Source organism: Monodelphis domestica, chromosome 1 (genome assembly GCF_027887165.1).
Source record: "Monodelphis domestica isolate mMonDom1 chromosome 1, mMonDom1.pri, whole genome shotgun sequence".
NCBI classification, from domain to species: domain Eukaryota; kingdom Metazoa; phylum Chordata; class Mammalia; order Didelphimorphia; family Didelphidae; genus Monodelphis; species Monodelphis domestica.
The window spans coordinates 473,534,603-473,553,224 of NC_077227.1; the positions used below are offsets into that span (position 1 = coordinate 473,534,603).

Here is an 18,622-nt window from a genome sequence, read left to right on the forward strand (position 1 = left end):
GATTTGGCTCTAGACACTTGGTAGTGGATGGAGAAATGGTTGGGGATGGGGCAGAGCAAGACCAGAATGAGGGCACAACAGGTGATCAAATCACCAATTTCCAAATGCTGCAGGCAGCGCTTTTCTTCTCCCCCACTTCCACCTCACCCCACTGCACAGGGCCTCCCCACCTTGTCTGTTGGAAGAGTCTTCTTCCAGCAGCAATGTCTCCTCCTCCTTTTCTTAGGAAGCAATGCTTGAATTGCAGACCAGGAAGCCAAAGAACCAATTGGAGGGGGAAGATGGGGCTGGTTGGAGAAGGACCAGTTCTTTGGGAATGGGGATGGGGATGTATGTGTTTTCATTGAACAAACAAGTAGCACAGTCCTTGCCAGAGATTCACTGGTGCCAAGCAGCTTAGAGTTGGCTAGGGAATGTACAACATGCATGCAATTAGGTATGGATACAAAGCAGAACATGCTAGAGGTAAAAGGAGAGGTTTAGACAAAGTGCTCTAGGAAAATTTGAGGAAGGAGGGCTCAAATTCACTTAGGGAAGATTCCTTCCTTTCATTTGAGGAAAGCTTCCCGGAAGAGGTGGCATTTCAGCTAAACCTGCCTGGAGGGGAGGAACTCGGTGGGTAGAAACAAAGAGTAGGTCTCAGGCACAGGGAAGCACCTATGGGAATTTATTTTTTCTTAATGGCCTGAGAGAAGGAAGATTTTCCCAAGTCTGTAGGAGAGTTTTTGACGTCCTGTCTGTAGCCATGATTGTTCAGTTTTCAGGGGGAGCACTTACCTTGGAAACTGGCAAAGGCTATAAATCGGGGCTTGATTTATTGTTTGGTTAGTTTTCTAGACTTAAGAAAGTGATGGAGAAAATGTTAATGATGCAGATTAAATTTCAATCTTTTTAAGTTTTCAGTAGGGAGAGCCCAGCTAGTTGTTAAACATCTTTTAGCACACTCCTGCCTATACTGCTATACTATATGGAAAGGGTCCAGGGGCAGGAAGTGATATTTATGTGTTTCTTATCCCTTACCCCAATTTTATCCTGACTTCAGGCCTCGTGTAACCCCAACCTAATCTTGTACTGATGATCTGACGGAGCTTCTTCAGACTTCCTGGTCAGACTGAAGATGTTGGCCACTGAGAAGCCAACAATGACATTCAGACTATAGGAAGAATTCTGTGTAGATAAGCTTGTCAGTCAAGGAATCATTTTGCCTTCATGGGGCCATGGCTACTTGCTCTGTGCCCTTGGCCTACCACAATAGGATTCTATTGTTTCATCTGTAAAACGAGAGTGTTAGACTAGATGATCCCCAAGGACCCCTTCCAGCTCCAAATCTTAAGACTAATTTCTTCCGAGGAGGACTACCTAGGCTGTTTTCCAAGGGGGAAATTGACCTTTGCCATTAAACCAAACGACAAATCTGCAAAAGGAAATACTCTTTTAGTTTACATTGGAGACCTGATATTTCAAGTTTTTGCAGTCTAACAATGGGCCACATGTTCAACAGTATGTCTAAACCCTTAAGAATTTTTGAAAATTTTAGACAGTCAAGAATTCATTTGATCATGTTGTTTGGGTTAGCTAACACCTTAGTTTGAGAGAGTACCTACAGAAAGCTAAGACAGGCCGTTTTGGAGTTTCTAATTTTTACATTCAGATTCCAGGATCTTAGAACTGAAATGTGCCTTAGAAGCTAATTCCATCCCAATTCCAATGTAGACAGGCTAGATGCCACTGATGGAGCAGCTAATCCTATTTTGACTCCCCCACAAAAAATAACTAGTTGGCCTTCCAGTTGGATAGGTATCCTATCTCCATGTCCTATTCAGTAGGCCAGGCAAGACTCATCGTGGATGAAATTGTCTAAAAATAAGAGATATCAATCTGGTGCAATAGGAGAATTATAGAAATAAGGGTGAGTTTAAAAGAAGTTGAAAATTGGCTTTAAGAGGCTAGCATGGGCACATTACTATTACATTGGTCAGACAAGATTATTCAGGAGATCTAGGTGGCTCACTGGATAGAAAGTCAGGCCTGGAGAGAGGGGAGATCCTGGGTTCAAATTTGGCCTCACACTTCTTGACTGTGTGACCCTGGCCAAGTCACTTAACCCCCATTGTCTAGCCCTTACTGTTCTGCCTTTTTAGTATCAATGCTTTTTTTTTTTAAACTCTTACCTTCCATCTTGGAGACAATCCTGTGTATTGGCTCCAAGGCAGAAGAGTGGTAAGGGCTAGGCAATGGGGGTTAAGTGACTTGCTCAGGGTCACACAGCTGGTAGTATCAATTCTAAGATAGAAGGTAAGGGGGTTTTTGGAGTTTGTTTTTTAAACCCTTATTTTCCATCTTAGAATCAATTCTGTGCATTGGTTCCAAGGCAGAAGAGCAGTGAGGCTAGGTAATGGGGGGTAAGTGACTTTCCCAGGGTCACATAGCTAAGAAGTGTCTTGGGCAGATTTGAACCCAGGTGTGGCTTTCAATCCATTGAGTCACCCCTCCCCTTTAAGAAAACAAATCCAGGGCCCAGGGGTTAGATATGGCCAGAGTAGCTTATGACTTCATTTGCTAAACATCTGGAGTGTCTCTGAGTAGTAATCCTTCTGCTTACAGTGATTCTTTCCCTAGGAGTCCAAAGTCACTGGCAGACATCATTTATCTCTGTCTTATATCACCACTTCAAACTCAGCCATCTGCTCCCCCTCCCCCCAACTTCTTCCTTTCTAATATCTCCCAAATTACTTGATTATTGAATAATGTTATTCTAACATTTGTATCTGCCTTCTGCTTTGCTCCATTTGAATTTCTTTAAATCTTGATCAGCATCTTTATGTCAGTTGTTGAGCCAAGGAAAGATCTGATGGATGTGCTTTTTGAAAAAAGCTCACATTGACAAATCAGATCCGGCTCAAAAAAGGAGGTTCAAAGAAAGGAGGTGCTGATTTGTGTTTTTAAAAGGCAAACACTCCCCAAGAGGGATTTAGCAGCCCAGGAATGCCTCAGAAGCTACACCATCCATTCCAAAAACCCAGCTCAGGGCGCCCAAGGGGAGACTTGGCTTTGAGGTACCCAGGCATTAGTAGTGCTCTGGAATTCTCAGCATCTGCATGTCATTTCCCCAGATGTGTCCTTGGCCTGGGCCAGCCTTCAAAGAGCCAGGCATGTGGTAAGTCCTTCTGTTTGATCCATTTTGCAATTCGATCTCTCTCCTGGGGTCTTTCTCTGGCATGAGGCTTTGGGGGCTTTGCTTGGCTGGTTTGTGCTGAAGTAGCTAATCAGAGGATCCGGCCAATTTGGATCTTTCCCAACTCGGGGGATGTTGATTGGCTGGGGGCTCTGAGGCTCTGCAGCCCTTGGGGAGGTGGTTGCTTGATGCTATCCTGACCTTGGAGCTCTCTATTATAAGCTTCAGCTGCTTAGTGATAAGTCCTTTGTAGGCAATTACCCAGCACTTGGGTGAGTACAAATAATGGGAAAGCAGTGGGGTCTGTCTTAGCTTCACAGCCCACTGAGTACTTTCCAAGGCGGCAGGCATGTCCCAGCTTGCAAACTGTTTGCCTTTCTCCTCAGAGAGGCGGTGAGAAATAAATAGTAGCATTAATTAGGGCCAGGCTCTGTGCTAGTCTAGAAAAACAACCAACCACCACCTACCCAAACCTGCTATGGAAGCAGCTGGCAAAATGGGGCATATGTCCGTCTAGAAAGTAAATGTGCTTTTTAACAGCTACAGCTGATGGAGAGTGAACTGGACATATCCAGCTGGCATAGGTCCAGCAGCCACAGTTGCAGGACCCTTGATGCTGAGCAAGAGAACTCGATCTTTTGGTGAGTGGGGATGGGCCAGGGCTGGGCTACGTCTGATCAAAGTTGGAAAATGCAATGTCATTGGCCTGAAGGATCCCTTTATAATATCTAGGGCTTTGGGAGCTGGTCTTGGTGAGGACCATCAAGTTAGAAGGACTGGACTTTCCGGATCCTTGGTAGAGAAGATAATAACAATAGCTAACATTCAGGTGGTGCTTCGGTCTGCAGAGCACTTTATGTACACACACACACACACACACACACACACACACACACACACACACACACACACACATATTCTCATTTGATCCTTACCACTCAATTGTAATTCTAAAAAAGAGGTAGATGCTATTATTTTTTTTAAACTCTCATCTTCCACCTTAGAATCACTACTGTATATTGGTTCCAAGGCAGAAGAGCAGTAAGGGTTAGGCAATGGGGATTAAGTGACTTGCCCAGGGTCACACAGCTAGGAAGTGGCTGAGGTCAGATTTGAACATAGTTTCTCCCAACTCTAACCACTATGCTACCAACCTGCTTACCCCCCACCCCCCAACTATACTTTTTTTTCCCCTACCCTTATCTTCAGTCTTAGAATCAATACTGTGTATTGGCTCCAAGGCAGAAGCAGTAAGAGTTAGGCAATGGGAGTTAAGTGACTTGCCCAGGGTTACACAGCTGGGAAGTGTCTGAGGCCAGATTTGAACATAGTTTCTCCCAACTCTAACCACTATGCTACCAAGCTGCTCTTCCCCCCCCCCCATTATACTTTTTTTCCCCTACCCTTATCTTCAGTCTTAGAATCAAAACTGTGTATTGGCTCTAAGGCAGAAGTAGTAAGAGCTAAGCAATGGGGGTTAAGTGACTTGCCCAGGGTCACTAGGAAGTATCAGAGGCCAGATTTGCAACCAGGACCTTCCTTCTCTAGGCCTGGCTCTCAATCCCACTGCCCACTAGATGCTATTATTACTCCCATTTTATAGATGAGGAAACTGAGGCCAAGAGATTAAGAAAGAGCTAATAATTGCAATAGGAATTAAACTCAAAAGTTTCTGATTCCTTGGAATCTCAAGTCCAACATGCTACATGCTGTGTCATCTAGCTACCTTCACACTAGGGAAAGAGGAAGAACTATTTCTGTTTTCACTCTAATACCCCGACTCATCCCTGCTAAGAAACCAAGCCACTAGACCTTTTCTTAAAACCCTTATGCTGATTAAGGAAAGCCAGTTTCCTACCTTGTAGCAAATGAAGGAATGAATGGGAGCCTTGATATTTTTGTTTGTTTTTGTTTTGTTTCTTTGACTGAGCTGGCTACTACCTAACCCTAGGCCATTACAGGGTTAATGCAGATCTGCAGACACAGTAGTTTGGACCTTTGAGCTGCCTGAGAGAAGAGTGTAGAGGAGGTGGTTAGGAAGTTCTCCCACTTTGATATAACTCACACGACAATGATGCTGTTTATTTGGTTTTATTTTCACATTCACTATGTATTTGTTTTCATAATTTTGCTTTTATTGGCAGTAAAGTGTTTAAAGTGACTGCTCTGTTGTATTTATTGATGCCGTTTCTTCCTGGAGAGGACGTAATCTGCAGCTGTCTGGTGAAGACAGTTTAATATCTGGGCTGTTTTTCTGTTAATGGGAAAAAAAGAGCCCTATAGCAGCCATCTATTACAAGGGGAATTGATGCTGGACTTTTGCTATCATTCCTGTGCATGCAGACACTGTTCCCCCCCTCACAGGCTCTCCCCACTCTGTCCCCAAGAGAGAAGGGAGAGAGAGAGAGAAGGGAGAGAGAGAGAGAAGGGAGAGAGAGAGAGAAGGGAGAGAGAGAGAGAAGGGAGAGAGAGAGAGAAGGGAGAGAGAGAGAGAAGGGAGAGAGAGAGAGAAGGGAGAGAGAGAGAGAAGGGAGAGAGAGAGAGAAGGGAGAGAGAGAGAGAAGGGAGAGAGAGAGAGAAGGGAGAGAGAGAGAGAAGGGAGAGAGAGAGAGAAGGGAGAGAGAGAGAGAGAGAGAGAGAGAGAGAGGAAAAGGGAGAGAGGGAAAGGGATGGAGGGAAAGGGAGGGAGAGAGAAGGGAGAGAGAGAGAGAGATCCTTTTTTTATGAGATCAGACTTACAGGGAAAATATGGGGAAAACTTAGCCCCAGTTTTACAGGGAATTGATGTTGGATTTTTATCATTCTGGTGCATGCAAACAAACAGTCTTGCCCTATCAGAAACTCATCCCCCACCCACATTTACTTTCTGAGATCAGATTTTACAGTTACAATGTAGTGAAAACAGCCATGCTTTTTTTTTTTTATCAATTTGGGAATTTTTAGATTCGGGAGAGGGATAAGACTTTAGGATGCAATCCTACCTTTGAAAACGTTTTGCTGATCAAAGTACACATTTGCCCATCAAGACCTTCCCTTGGGCATACAAGGTGAATTCAGGTGGGAATAATAATGACAGAGAGAAACCATATTTAAGGTTCTCTGGGGTTGGTTTTTAGACTATGACTGTTTGGATACTGCTTTTATGAAGTAACATTCTCTAATAAGAGTATGGGGAAGCTGAAAATAATCTTTCTTCTGGGTTAGTTCTACTAGCTCTCCAATTGGAAATCTTGTCTCTGATAGGAGCTTTGAGGACCAGTGTGAGAAAGACTGGTCTTAGTCTTTCATGGTACTTTTAAAATTAGGGATATTCCCAATCATACACATGTTTTTCTTAGTGACCTGCCAGAGACCTGTTTAGGGATTTATCCCAACCCTTTTAGAGTCTGTTTAGACTTTTAGACTGTTTCTCAACTCCTTGGGAAATACTTTTGATAAATTTATTCCCTAGTGAATTCTCTGTGCCCTTACAAATCTTTTTTTTTAAAACCCTTCTCTTCTTCCTTGAAACCTATACTGTATATTGGTTCCAAGACAGAAGAGTAGTAAGAGCTACGTAGTGGGGATTAAGAGACTTGCCCAGGGTCACACAGCTAGGAAGTATCTGAGGTCAGATTTGAACCCAGGACCTCCCAACTCTGGGCCTGACTCTCAATCCTGAGCTGCCCTCTCTTAAAAATCTTTTTTAAGCTTCAACCCCTGCCTATGGCTGCCCAAACCAGTTCTGAAGCTTTAGTCTATGTCATTTAAACAAAAATCCCCAAGAAAAAGGCTGTGATTCATTTAAACCTCATCTAGTGACATCCCATATAGTATAGGAGATTCAAAGTGTCATTCCCTTCAGTACCCAGGCAGGCCTGAGTCCTTAGGATGTGGTAGAGCTCAATCGGAGTATCCAGGCTGGAGTCTTTCCCATGGAGGTGATGGATTTATTTTTTTAAAACCTTTACCTTCCATCTTGGAATCAATTCTGTATATTGGTTCCAAGGCAGAAGAATGGTAAGGGCTAGGCAATGGGGTTAAATGACTTTCCCAGGGTCAGATCTGAATCCAGGACCTCCCATCTCTAGACCTGGCTCTCAATCCAATGAACTACCCAGCAGCCCCTAATGTATCAATTTTGGAACCTATTAGCAAGTCCTAAGGATGACCTACATATTAGGAAATAGCCCCAGCACGGGAAGTATGTGACTCTCCTCACTCACTAGTGAGGAGTAGGGCATCCTTGGAGCCAATATGCCTTCTTCCTGAGATATCCTTGCTTGGCTTTGAAGAAAGAACTATTAGTTATTGAGCAGCATCAGGATGTGTTGGGGTGACTTGAACTTGTGGGGAGGGATTCCAAGGTCTGAGTCTGGGCTCTGTCACTTCATTGTGTCACCTTGGATAATTCAAATGAATGTATGAATGAATTGGATTGTGGAGGGCTTCCTTTGTGCAAAACACTTTGGTATAAAACTGAAAAAAAAAATCTAGTCCTTCCTTTCTAGGAGCTTCCATTCATAGAGAAGGTTTCAGTTGCAAATATGATGGAAAGAATGTGTCGTCTTTAGTGTGTCATTCCACTGGGGGAAAGAAAAACTCCATTTCTTTTTAAAAATTTTTATTTTTAAAAATCTTTTTCCATGTTTCCATGATTCATTTTCTTTCCCTCTCTTCTTCCCTCCCCCCTAGAGCCAACAAGCAATTCCACTGGGTTGTACAATTGTTATCACTTAATATTTATTTCTATGGTATTCATTTTTGCTCTACAGCAATCTTTTAAAGCCCAAACCCCAAATCACATACCCATATATACAAGTCCATCTCCATTTCTGAAGTTGAGCTCTTGCTAGAGTCAAGGATTTTGGTGATGGAGGACTTCATCTTTCTAAGTCTCAGTTTCCTCATTTGCCAAATGGTGATAAGCTTCACTGCCATGGGAATAAGAGTTATATGGCATAGAGAGGGGCAGTCTCAGACTCTAGAAGACTGGGGGTTAAGTCCCCCTCTGCCACTTAATGACTTTATGACTCCCATTTGAGGCACTTAAAACTCTCCATGTCTCTCAGCAACTCTCTTACGATAGTTTAATTTGTAGAACAGCTACTTGGTAGGAGACATTCCAAGAAGTTCTCCACCCAGAAAAACCCCATCTAGTTACAAGAAAATCTTCAACTTCACATAGTTTTGTAAGGATCAAATGAGAAAGGTATTCATATATGTATATGCAATAAATACACATATATAATGTGTTTATATGTATATGTAAAAAAGTTAAAAAAAAACACCTCCTGTTTAAGTATCAATTCTACGACAGAAGAACAGCAAGAGCTAGGCAATCTGGGTTAAGTGACTCTTCCAGGGTCACATAGATAAGAAGTATCTGAGGCCGCATTTTTTTTATGATAAAATAAATGGTGTTTAATAAACTCAGATTGCTACTAATACTATTATCAATTATAGCACTTTGACATTCATAAAGTACTTTTACAAATACAATATTTGACTGAGGCTTTATTTGAACCCCCTCCTGACTCCAGGCCTGGAGTTCTATCCACTGTGCTACCTAGCTGCCCCTAAAAGCTCTTTTAAAAATGTGAAATATTGTGCAAATTTAAGGGGATTCTGAAGAGATCATGTGGGAAAGGATGATCTGCTCCTGGGAGACAACAGATCTGGACTTTCCCCATTACTCTCTCAGCCCCACAGTCCATTCTCTTGCTGTCTCTTCTGATGAGCTGTTGAATACTGAAAGGATAGGCCAGGCACAACATGTTTAATAACCAACTTTGAGCCCAGCTGGTCATGACTTCTGTGTCTTTTAAGAGCCCCCATAAATAGAATAGCATCAGGCAATTTCACCTGTGTCCAAAGGTATCCGTTATATTTAAATCCAAAATTTGTACTCTTCCCTTATCTGTTTCTCAGCATTTGTGAAAATTTTTTATTCTCTCACTTTTTCTAATGTCTTTTTGGAAATGCCAAAGCTGTATTCCCATTTAAAGAATTTTATACTTTCTGCCTCTTCTCCCAATTAATTATTGGATGATTTTGCTGCAGAATGGCTTTCTAAACAGTCTCTTTCTTCTCTCCCTGCCCCCTAAATCCTCTTTACCAAATAAGCTTCTTTAAGGAAATTCCTAACTTAAAATGGAAAAAATCTTGCCAAGGATTATTCAAAGAGAGGAAAAAGAACCCCCTCCACCAGCTAGGGACATAAGCAGGAAAGGGACAGCCTATTTGTCTAAGACAGGTTGGGGGAGAAAAACTCAGGTCTACACATAAGGGTTGATAGAGGAATCTTAGATCTTAGAAAGTAGAACAGGAAGAAAAATAAAATAAGATCATAGATTGATTCCAGATGGTATCCAACTCACATTTTACAGATAGGGAAACTGAGACCCAAAGAGAGAATGTAACTTATTTAAGGTCATTGGGTTAGTGTTAGAAGTTAAGGTTAGAACCTATAGGTCTTGATTCCTAAATGCCTTTGGAAATAATGCCAGGCCAGATATTGGAGCCCCCTGACAAAACAATAGGACCTACTCCAACTTTTCAGCTGAACTCTTTCTAGGAAGAATCTAATAGATCCATTAGTGTATCTAGTTGCAGAGCCAAAGGCTTTCATATCTGTCAGTTGGAATGATTTAAACTGAGGAAAGGATAGAAACTAGCTGTTCTGTTGATCTGTGTGCTATTGGGCACAAGTCGACTTAAGAAAGGATCCTATGGACTCAACTTTTTCCTAAAGCTCCATGGCTTAAACTCAAGTTTTAAAGTAAGATCTTATCTTGACTGACCCTGAAGGTCACAGATTAGCTTTGCTCTATCCCATGGTCACAGACTTGTCTCCCTAAACCCAGTCATTTGTCTCAAAAATGTGGGGATCTGGACAAGAGATGGGAGTGGGGTGAGGATGGCTCAGAGAGGCCTATCTCCACTATTGGAGCCCAAGTCCTACTGATGATGATGGGCCAGGAGAATTCCCATATATTATGGTTATGTTGGCATAATGTTCTCTAAGAATTCTCCCTCTTGGAATAACAGATTCTTAGAATTTAAAGCTTTTCTTTGCCAATCATGGGCTTGACAAGCTCAATCTGCCTATATGGTTTTAGGATGTCATACCGGGTAGTGGGAATTAGTTGCTTTAAGGAATAGAGAGATGGCTTGTGTTTGGATCAGAAGCTGAATGCTAGACTGCAAACATACACACACACAGAGTGGTTTGCTTGGAGTACTTTTATTCCCTCTGATATAAGGACTTTGCCTCCAGATCTAAGCTGTTGCTTTGCCCCGAGACATTTGGCTCAATGGCTTTCCAACATGAAAATTTCCCCCAATTGTTCAGTTACATCTAACTCTTCATGACCCCATTTGGGGTTTTCTTGACAAAAATAAGTGTAGTAGTTTGCCATTTCCTTCTCCAATCCATTTTACAAATGGGGAACTGAGGTAAACAAAGTTAAGAGTTTTGCTCAGGGACAGCTATTAAATGTCTGAAGCCAGATTTGAACTAGGGAAGATAAATCTTCCTGACTTTGGGACCAGCTTCACCTTACTAACTACTTCACCTCCTAGCTGCTCCCAACCACTTATTGGGATCTTTGAATACTGCTTAAAAGGTACTGATAGCCCTGTTATTTTCTATTTATCTTTCTGGAGTTCTAAGGAGGGGTAAGGAGAGTGGGTAAAAAAAAGGTATAAGTTTACAATTTACCTCCCATGAAGAAAAAATTCATCTTTGGAAACACTTGGATTGTAAGTAAAAAAATTTAAGTTCAAATCTTAGATAATGCTGTGTGATGTTGGGCTGGAGTCACTTAATATCTTTATGCTCTCCACCTGTAAAATGGGAATAACATTGGTCCTTCTCTTACTGTTATCTGAGTGAAACACTTTGAAGTGAAGCCTTGAGAGAAAATTTCTATAATAAATTTTAGCTTGTATGATGATGATGGTGTTCATTAGCAGCATGAAGACTGAGAGACCATTTCCCCTACTGAGCCTGTGCACCCTGGTAACAAGGTGTTCAATGTAATGTCATTATCACTCATCACATGGTGCCATCTTGAATATAGCCCATTGAGTCTTGCTTAAACCACAGGCATCTTGGGTCATGGAATCATAAACATGGCAGGGATATGAAGAGCCCATCAGGTATGGTCTCCTGCCTTTGATCTTTGAGTTTGGGTTACAGATATTTTTCTTTTGCAAGTTTGAGTTCTTCTTAGCTTGATTGATTGGTTTGTTATTTGTGTGTGTGTGTGTTTATTTGTTTTCTTTTCCCTCATAAGGGAAGACTGCAATGATTCTAGCTCTCTTCATGGCAAATTGAGAGTGCCTCATTTTTCCAAGGACCACAGTGTGGCAACTACATCTTTACCGTCCAGCGTCTTACATGAGTCAGTTATTTTCAGAGAAGAACCAGATGGCAATATAATGACTTATGGTAGACAGGTGACTCATCTAGATCCTGACACCTTTGACCCAATGAGGGAAGAGGAGGACTTTAACTACCAACTTGAACTAGAAAGAGAGTGTGCAGCAAATGATCAGTCTTCTGGGTTGCCACTCTTTATTTCTGTTCCTTCAGGAGACTATCATCACTTCTTGACCCCTCTGAAAAGTAGCCAATGGAGGGAAAAGTCATTTCCGTCTCTTGACTCCTCTGCCAATCTTCAGAGATGGCCCTTGGCAGGCATAAAGAGATCTTTCCCTGACTCACGGCTGGAGCAGGTGAGAGAGAGGATCCAGTTACAGAAGCATCGACATTCTAACGTTTTCCCTTCCTCCCTCCAAGTTCGTTCTTGTACCCCTCACTCTCTGTTCTGCAAGCACGTGCCAAAAAGAAATGTCTCCAAAATGAAGTATGCTGCTTCAGAATCAGCATATCCATGCCACAACAGTCCAGATCACTGTGCTACTCACCACACAGTCTCCTATAAACTTACTCCAAAGAGAAAAGCCTACAAAGTAAGATTTGCAGCATCACCTTCAGCACTCTCATGTAAGTAATGGGACTTGCAGCTATAAGTAAGGAACTATGGTAGGTAGGCTGAGAAAAGTAGCTGATGGTGGTAGGAGGGAAGGGTTGTATGGGAAAGCCATGAATGAAAGCAAAGAATGAGGTCATATGTTAGAGTAGAGAGAGAGAACTTTCTTTGCAGTCAGAGAAACCTAGAGAAATCTGGGTTCAAATTCTGCCTGGGACACTATCTGGGCAACCTTGGGGCAAGTCATTTTCCTGCTTTTTTCATATATAAAATGAGAGTATTGGTCTAACTGGCCTCGAAGGTCTTTCTCAGCTCTTGCCGTATAATCCTAATGAGAAAGGGAGCAGAAGGCAGTCTGGTCTGAGACGAAGCCTTTCCAAGATAATGTCAACATTACTCAGGGCTCATCTCCCAGGGGGATACAAAGATGGATCCTTGTTCTCAGGGAACTTAGAGAGTGAAATGCCAGGATCAGATGATTCTGAGTAAATTACATGGAAAGGTAAATCCTAATTCCAGAGCTTAAATGATTAAGCACAAAGGAGTGGCACAGTCAATCAAGTCCTTGGTATTTCAGGGAAAGGAAAGGGCATGATATGGAAGTCTGCATAGTTCCCATCAAAAGGAGGGATTTGAAGGACATGGCCCCCAGTGCATTAATAGTCAGGTACTTGGTAAGGGGCGATTTGGGCATCTTGGGGGTGATTTGTGATAGACCTCACATAATTCCTCATAGGGATCCTGAGATTCCTTGCCCAGAAAAGATTCTTTGTGGGGGACTAGAAAAGGGAAGAAAATGAGGTCAAGATTTTGTTGTTATTTTATTTTAAAGGAGGGAGATCAAGAAGGCATTTCAAAGGAGAGATGAGAAGGAAGGGATAGCACAAATGGTAGACTTGGGGAAAAAAGGAGCAGTTTCTCAAATCTTCTATTGTCTCCAGTCACATCCTAATGATAATTCCTTTAATAGGAAAAGTGCTAGAAAAAACCTGAAGGTCAGTGACTGCTCCAGAGTGGGATCATAACACCACTGAAACGAATGAATAACGAAACTTCAAAAGGGTTACAAAAATAGTTTCTACATTGTTGTTCAGTTGTTTCAGTCACACCCAACTCTTTGCAATCCTATTTGGAGTTTTCTTGGCAAAGATACTGGACTGGTTTGTTATTTTCTTCTCCAGCTGAGAAACTGAGGCAAACAGAGTTATTAAGTGACTTGCCTAGGACCACACCGTTAATAAGTATCTGAGGCCAAATTTGAACCCAGGTCTTCTTGGCTCTCTATTCCTTTTGCTACCTAGATGCCCTGCTCTTTCTATGGGATAGTCTTTTTGTTATGCCTAGGCTTTCTCTAGCAGTTAGTTACGCCAGGGAAATCATAGATCTGGTAAAAAAAAAATCCCGACAGTAAACGACATAGTATCTTGCATCTAGTAGGTGCTGAAGGTACATTTATTGAATGACTAAATGAATGCCCATCATCCTTGCCATTTAGCACCTAATATATCTCTCACGATCTAATTCTAATTCTTTTCTACAGAATTTCTTAAAGAATAATTAGTATTTGCAGTAGGGTGGAGGCAACCCTCAATTATTTGTGTTCTTTTTGATCTGTTCTTCAAATGTGCTTTTTGACCATGTCCCTCAAAAACTCTGAATTGGTCTTGTATCAATATTTTACCTATAGTTTTATATATTAGTTGTATGTTAATATTATAGATGATACACATAATTATTATATGTTATGTGTATTAGTGACCTTTAAGCAAAAATCTCTTTCACCTGGCATATAGTGGACACTCAATGGCTATTTGCTGATTGACGCATATTGAAAATGTTGCTTCATGCAACCAAGAGCACAATTCTCTTTTGGCCTTTGGCCTTTTCTCCCTTCTCCTGACTTCTCTCTTTATCACAAGTACTTTTTCTACTTAATCTTGCCTGGGTTTTTTGGATTCTAAAGCCAACATTTTTTCCATAATATCATTTTTTTGGCTTAATCCACACAATTAATTTTCCCATAGAGCTCCACAAGTATTTATTCACCAGAAGCTGGGCCCCTTGGTGGAAGAATACAATTCATGTAAATAGTGCCTTGTACATAGCAATTAATAAACATTTCTCGGTTTGTGTGTGGCTCTTTGAGGGGATGAGGCAGTAGTGGTGATTGCTGGCCAGGACTGACACAAACCTTTTTGTATTTTTACCCCTCATTGGATCTAGAGTAAAAGTAGATAGGTCAACCTTGAGATGATCTGTCAGGGCTCGCTCCTATTTGAGACCTGCCTTTTTGATTGATAAAGATGATGGCAGGAGCTTTTCCCTTTTGCAGCCATCTCTAATTTAATGTCCCTATGGTCATTAGCAGCATTCTGAAATGGCTTGAGTGTACTCACCCCCGCCCTCCACCCACCCTGACTCTGGCAGTTGGCTCAGTATTAAATGTTGTTGGCCATTGCTAATGGCTCTGTTGAAGATTCCAGTGACATCTGACCAATTTATAAGCCATTTTTCCCCCTACCTGTAGGGATTGCTGAATATCCATTAGCGTAACACTGCCAGCAATTATTGTTCATTCTGTGATCTCAATCTGTAAGTCCCATCATTTACAAGCTGGTGTCATTTATATTTTCTAAAGTGTTTGCATTTTAATCTCCCTACTTATCCCTGCTCTGGGAGTAAGGTGCTTTGTCTGTCTTGGTGCAGAGAGGGAGCAGAAGCCCTTTAAGGAGTTTGTAAAGAGTCCCCACCATTCCAGGGTTTTGGTCAGGGGGGAATCCAAGGACCTAAGGGAGGGCGGGCTTTTGTAGTATTTTTGTGGAAATGGAGGAATATTCTTATTGTATATTATTTTTTAAAACTCTTACCTTCTGTCTTAAATTGATACTAAGTATTGGCTCTAAGGCAGAAGAGTGGTAAGAACTAGGCAACTGGGGTTAAGTGACTTGCCCAGGGTCACCCAACTAGAAAGTATCTGAGGCTAGATTTGAATACAGGACCTCCCATCCATAGACCTGGCTCAAAATCTACTGAGCCACCTAGCTGCCCCATCGATCCTCTTTACTAGGTCCCTAATTTACTAAATTTACTAATTTTACTAGGACCCTAATTGGCCCTGCAATTTAGAAGAGGATTTGGAATGTGGGGGAAAGAAAGTCATCTAGTTTGTTGTTTTAGGCAGTCATAGATTTGTCCCACTGACTCTGGCTATAGGCTGATCCAACAAAGAGACGGTAGTGTGCCAAAGAAAAACCATTTTACCTGGAAATCCAGATATCAGTCCTCAATTTTTCACTATGGAGTGTTGGCTCTAAGGCAGAAGAGTGGTAAGAACTAGGCAACTGGGGTTAAGTGACTTGCCCAGGGTCACCCAGCTAGAAAGTATCTGAGGCTAGATTTGAATACAGGACCTCCCATCCATAGACCTGGCTCAAAATCTACTGAGCCACCTAGCTGCCCCATCGATCCTCTTTGGATGTGTGATCTTGAGTAAGTCATTGATGACCTCTGGATGTTTCTTTGCTAGTAAAAAGAAGGGTATTGTTTGCATTGGGTGGTCTCTCAGGTCTTCCTAGCCTTAATTATCTTTGATTCTAGTCCTGATGACACTCTTCTGTCATCTCTGGTGAGTGATTAAGTTGTTGGTCTAAATCAATCAACAAGCGTTTATTGAATGCCTACTGTATTGTCAGGTACTAGGGATAGAATTTTTAAATCGGTACAGGCTCAGCCTTAAAGAGCTTATATATAGATAAAGAAAGATAGATATAGATGTAGATATATAGATATGGATGCCGCTAGCAACTGGACAAACCAAGAAAGTCCCTTCTCTTCCTCTAGCAGATTGTGTTTGAGCTGAGTTTTGAAGAAATAAGGATTCCAGGAGGCAGACCAAGTGAGAACACTCTAGGCATGGAACATGACCGTAGTAAAGGCACAGAGATGAGAGATGGAACTGTGCTCAGCACATCCTCTCCCTGCCAGGGGGCATATGGGCTCAAAATCCCTGTCCTGCTGAGCTGATAACAGTGCCTGTGTAAAAGGGAGAGGGAAGGGAAGGGAATAAGCAATTATTAAGTACCTACTATAAGACAGACACTATGCAAAGGATTTTACAAATATTATCCCACTTCATCTTTCCAATAACTCTGAGATATAAGTGCTATTGAAAGGCAGCTGTAGCTCATTGGTTAAGCTCATTGGACCTAGATTCAGGAAGATCTGAGTTCAAATCTTGCCTCAGATACTTTCCAGCTGTGTGACTCCTGTATACATTATTTAACTTCTGATTGCCTGACCAAAAAAAAAAAAACAAAAAACAAATTTTATGATGATACTTGTTCAATTTTAGTTTTATGAATAAAACAAATACCTTAATAGTTCTATTAAGTCAATTATTGCTTTCTCTATCACTAATCTCTTCCCCCCCCATCTCTCTGTTTCTATCACTCTCTCTTTGTCTCTCTCTGTCTGTCTCTCTGTTTCTCTCTTCTCCCCTACCTCAAACACCATAAAGGTCAAAAGGAACAAACTAAAGCGAGTCAGACTTCCTGTGGATCTTCTCGGACATCCTCCCCTTGCAGTAGAAGATCTTCAAAAAGTCAGGGTAAGTTGTTTTTGTTGTTGATATTTTGTGTTTTTTTTTAAAGGTGGGGAAAGAGATTTCAGCGCCAAATAAGAACTTCAAAGGAAAACAAACAAAACCACTTTGGTTAATGGGCTAGAGAAAAGGGTTTGACTGGAATAATGAGGAAGTGGTGGGGGTGTTTAGAGTTGAATGCAGTTCTATGGATTCTCTGTGTGACCTTTAGAAAGTCCCTGACCTGAACCAAGAAGGATAGATGAGCTTATTCAATTAGGAGTCTGTAAACACTCTGGCAGTATTAATAATGCTCTAGACTTCTGCTAGGATAGCATCCTAGGGAGGCTAGACAGGTGACTCTCTTTGCTAACCAATCCCCTTCCTTTGGACAGGCTAAGGGCTGATTCACCTTTCAGTGAATTTCATTCTGGAGTAAATGTTACTGATGAAAACTGTGGGTACAGATTTCAATGATGCTGCTGAATTTTAAGAGAGTTTTCTGTCTCCTTTGGGGGCCTTTATTTCTTCACATACAAAGTGGGAATTACAATTCTAAATTACCTCATGATCAGTAGCCATTAAAAATGACTTCTATCAATACCCTGGAGTTATAGTTACTATTCATAGAGTTTCTAACTAGTTAGTTACCATATCCGTGGCACCTATTCCTGTTTGTAGACAGAGCGACATCAGTTTGGTGGAGAAAGGGGAAATAGTATTCTATCATATATATATATATATACATATATATATATATATATTTGTATGAATGGTGCTAGGTGTTTCGAGGTGAGAAGGGAAAGCTTGCATAGTGGTGAGGGTGGGAGGGGGCAAGAGGATGTCGGTTGGTTATCAGAGGAGACATGTTTATGAATCAACAAAGGAATGCTGAAAAGGAGTGGAAGAGAAATCCTACGGAGCTTATTCAGTACTTTGAATGTGAAGTTAAGGATGCTGTGAGTATAATGTGCTGGGTGCAAAAAAGGTTGTTTAAAATATAAAATAATTTTCTTCCTTCATCATGCCCTCCCCCTTTTTGTTTTAATGGATCGCTTGAAAAATGACCTGCTCTCTCCCTGAGACTGGGTCACAAGACCATGCCATGTGGCACATTCATCATTGTAGCCGCCAGTGTCACCGAGTCTGTGTTGACCATTAGTTCCTGTCAGTGACGAAGTCAAAGCAGGGCTCAAAAGAGATGAATTGGGGGTCAGGGGTCAGAGTCACAGGACTTGGGAATTGGATGAATTATAAATTTGCTGTAGTTAACAAAAAATTAAATCACAATAGTTATAAAATATTCATCTGTCCAGGCAGCAGGAAAATGGAGCCGAATGTTTAATTTCAGATGATAGCACCTTGCTTTGCATTTTTTATCAGAGATTAAGTTGATGCCAAGAATTTGATCCCATACTTTGAGATTTAATTCATTGTCACAGACTAAAAATTCTTTCTTAAAAATTAATTAAGATTAGGCTGCTTATGGGGTGGGGAGAGTTACAGTGAGGGATGTGTCCAGAAGGGCTCGTTAATTTGCTTACTACTCTCAGGGCAATCTTATTGTCAAGCTAAACATCTGTATCACTTGACATTTGAGTTGGGGATGCGCACATAAGGGTGTATGGGAGTGGGCATCCCAGAAACTGGGCCTGATGCCAATTTGGAAACCTCAGTTGATGTTAAGCAGCTTCCATCCTTACTGACCAGATGGGTTCCATGAGTGATCTTAATGATCCCTGGGAATTAAAGATTAGGTCAGAGGTGGGGTTGTTGGAGCTTAGACCTAATGGATCCAAATGAAGTGAAAGGGATGGGAGGATTAATGGAAACCGTATATTCAGGATAATTTACATCTCAAAAGAGCAAGGGAAGCATTTTTGGGTAATG

At 41.5% G+C, this 18,622-nt stretch overlaps 1 protein-coding gene across 11 annotated transcripts in view; it reads left to right on the forward strand.

Annotated features, from left to right (window-relative positions):
• CCDC187 (coiled-coil domain containing 187) overlaps window positions 1-18,622 on the forward strand; it is a 122,759-nt gene that overhangs the window by 18,188 nt on the left and 85,949 nt on the right. For 6 of the 11 annotated variants that reach the window (XM_056812697.1, XM_007475319.3, XM_007475318.3 and 3 more), the window contains 4 exons: window positions 3,114-3,157; window positions 3,716-3,816; window positions 11,455-12,167; window positions 16,670-16,759. In XM_056812697.1, coding sequence (XP_056668675.1) covers window positions 3,114-3,157; window positions 3,716-3,816; window positions 11,455-12,167; window positions 16,670-16,759 — 948 coding nt within the window. The remainder of the gene's footprint in view (window positions 1-3,113; window positions 3,158-3,715; window positions 3,817-11,454; window positions 12,168-16,669; window positions 16,760-18,622) is intronic. The other 5 variants (XM_056812701.1, XM_056812702.1, XM_056812703.1 and 2 more) reach the window with 3 other exon arrangements.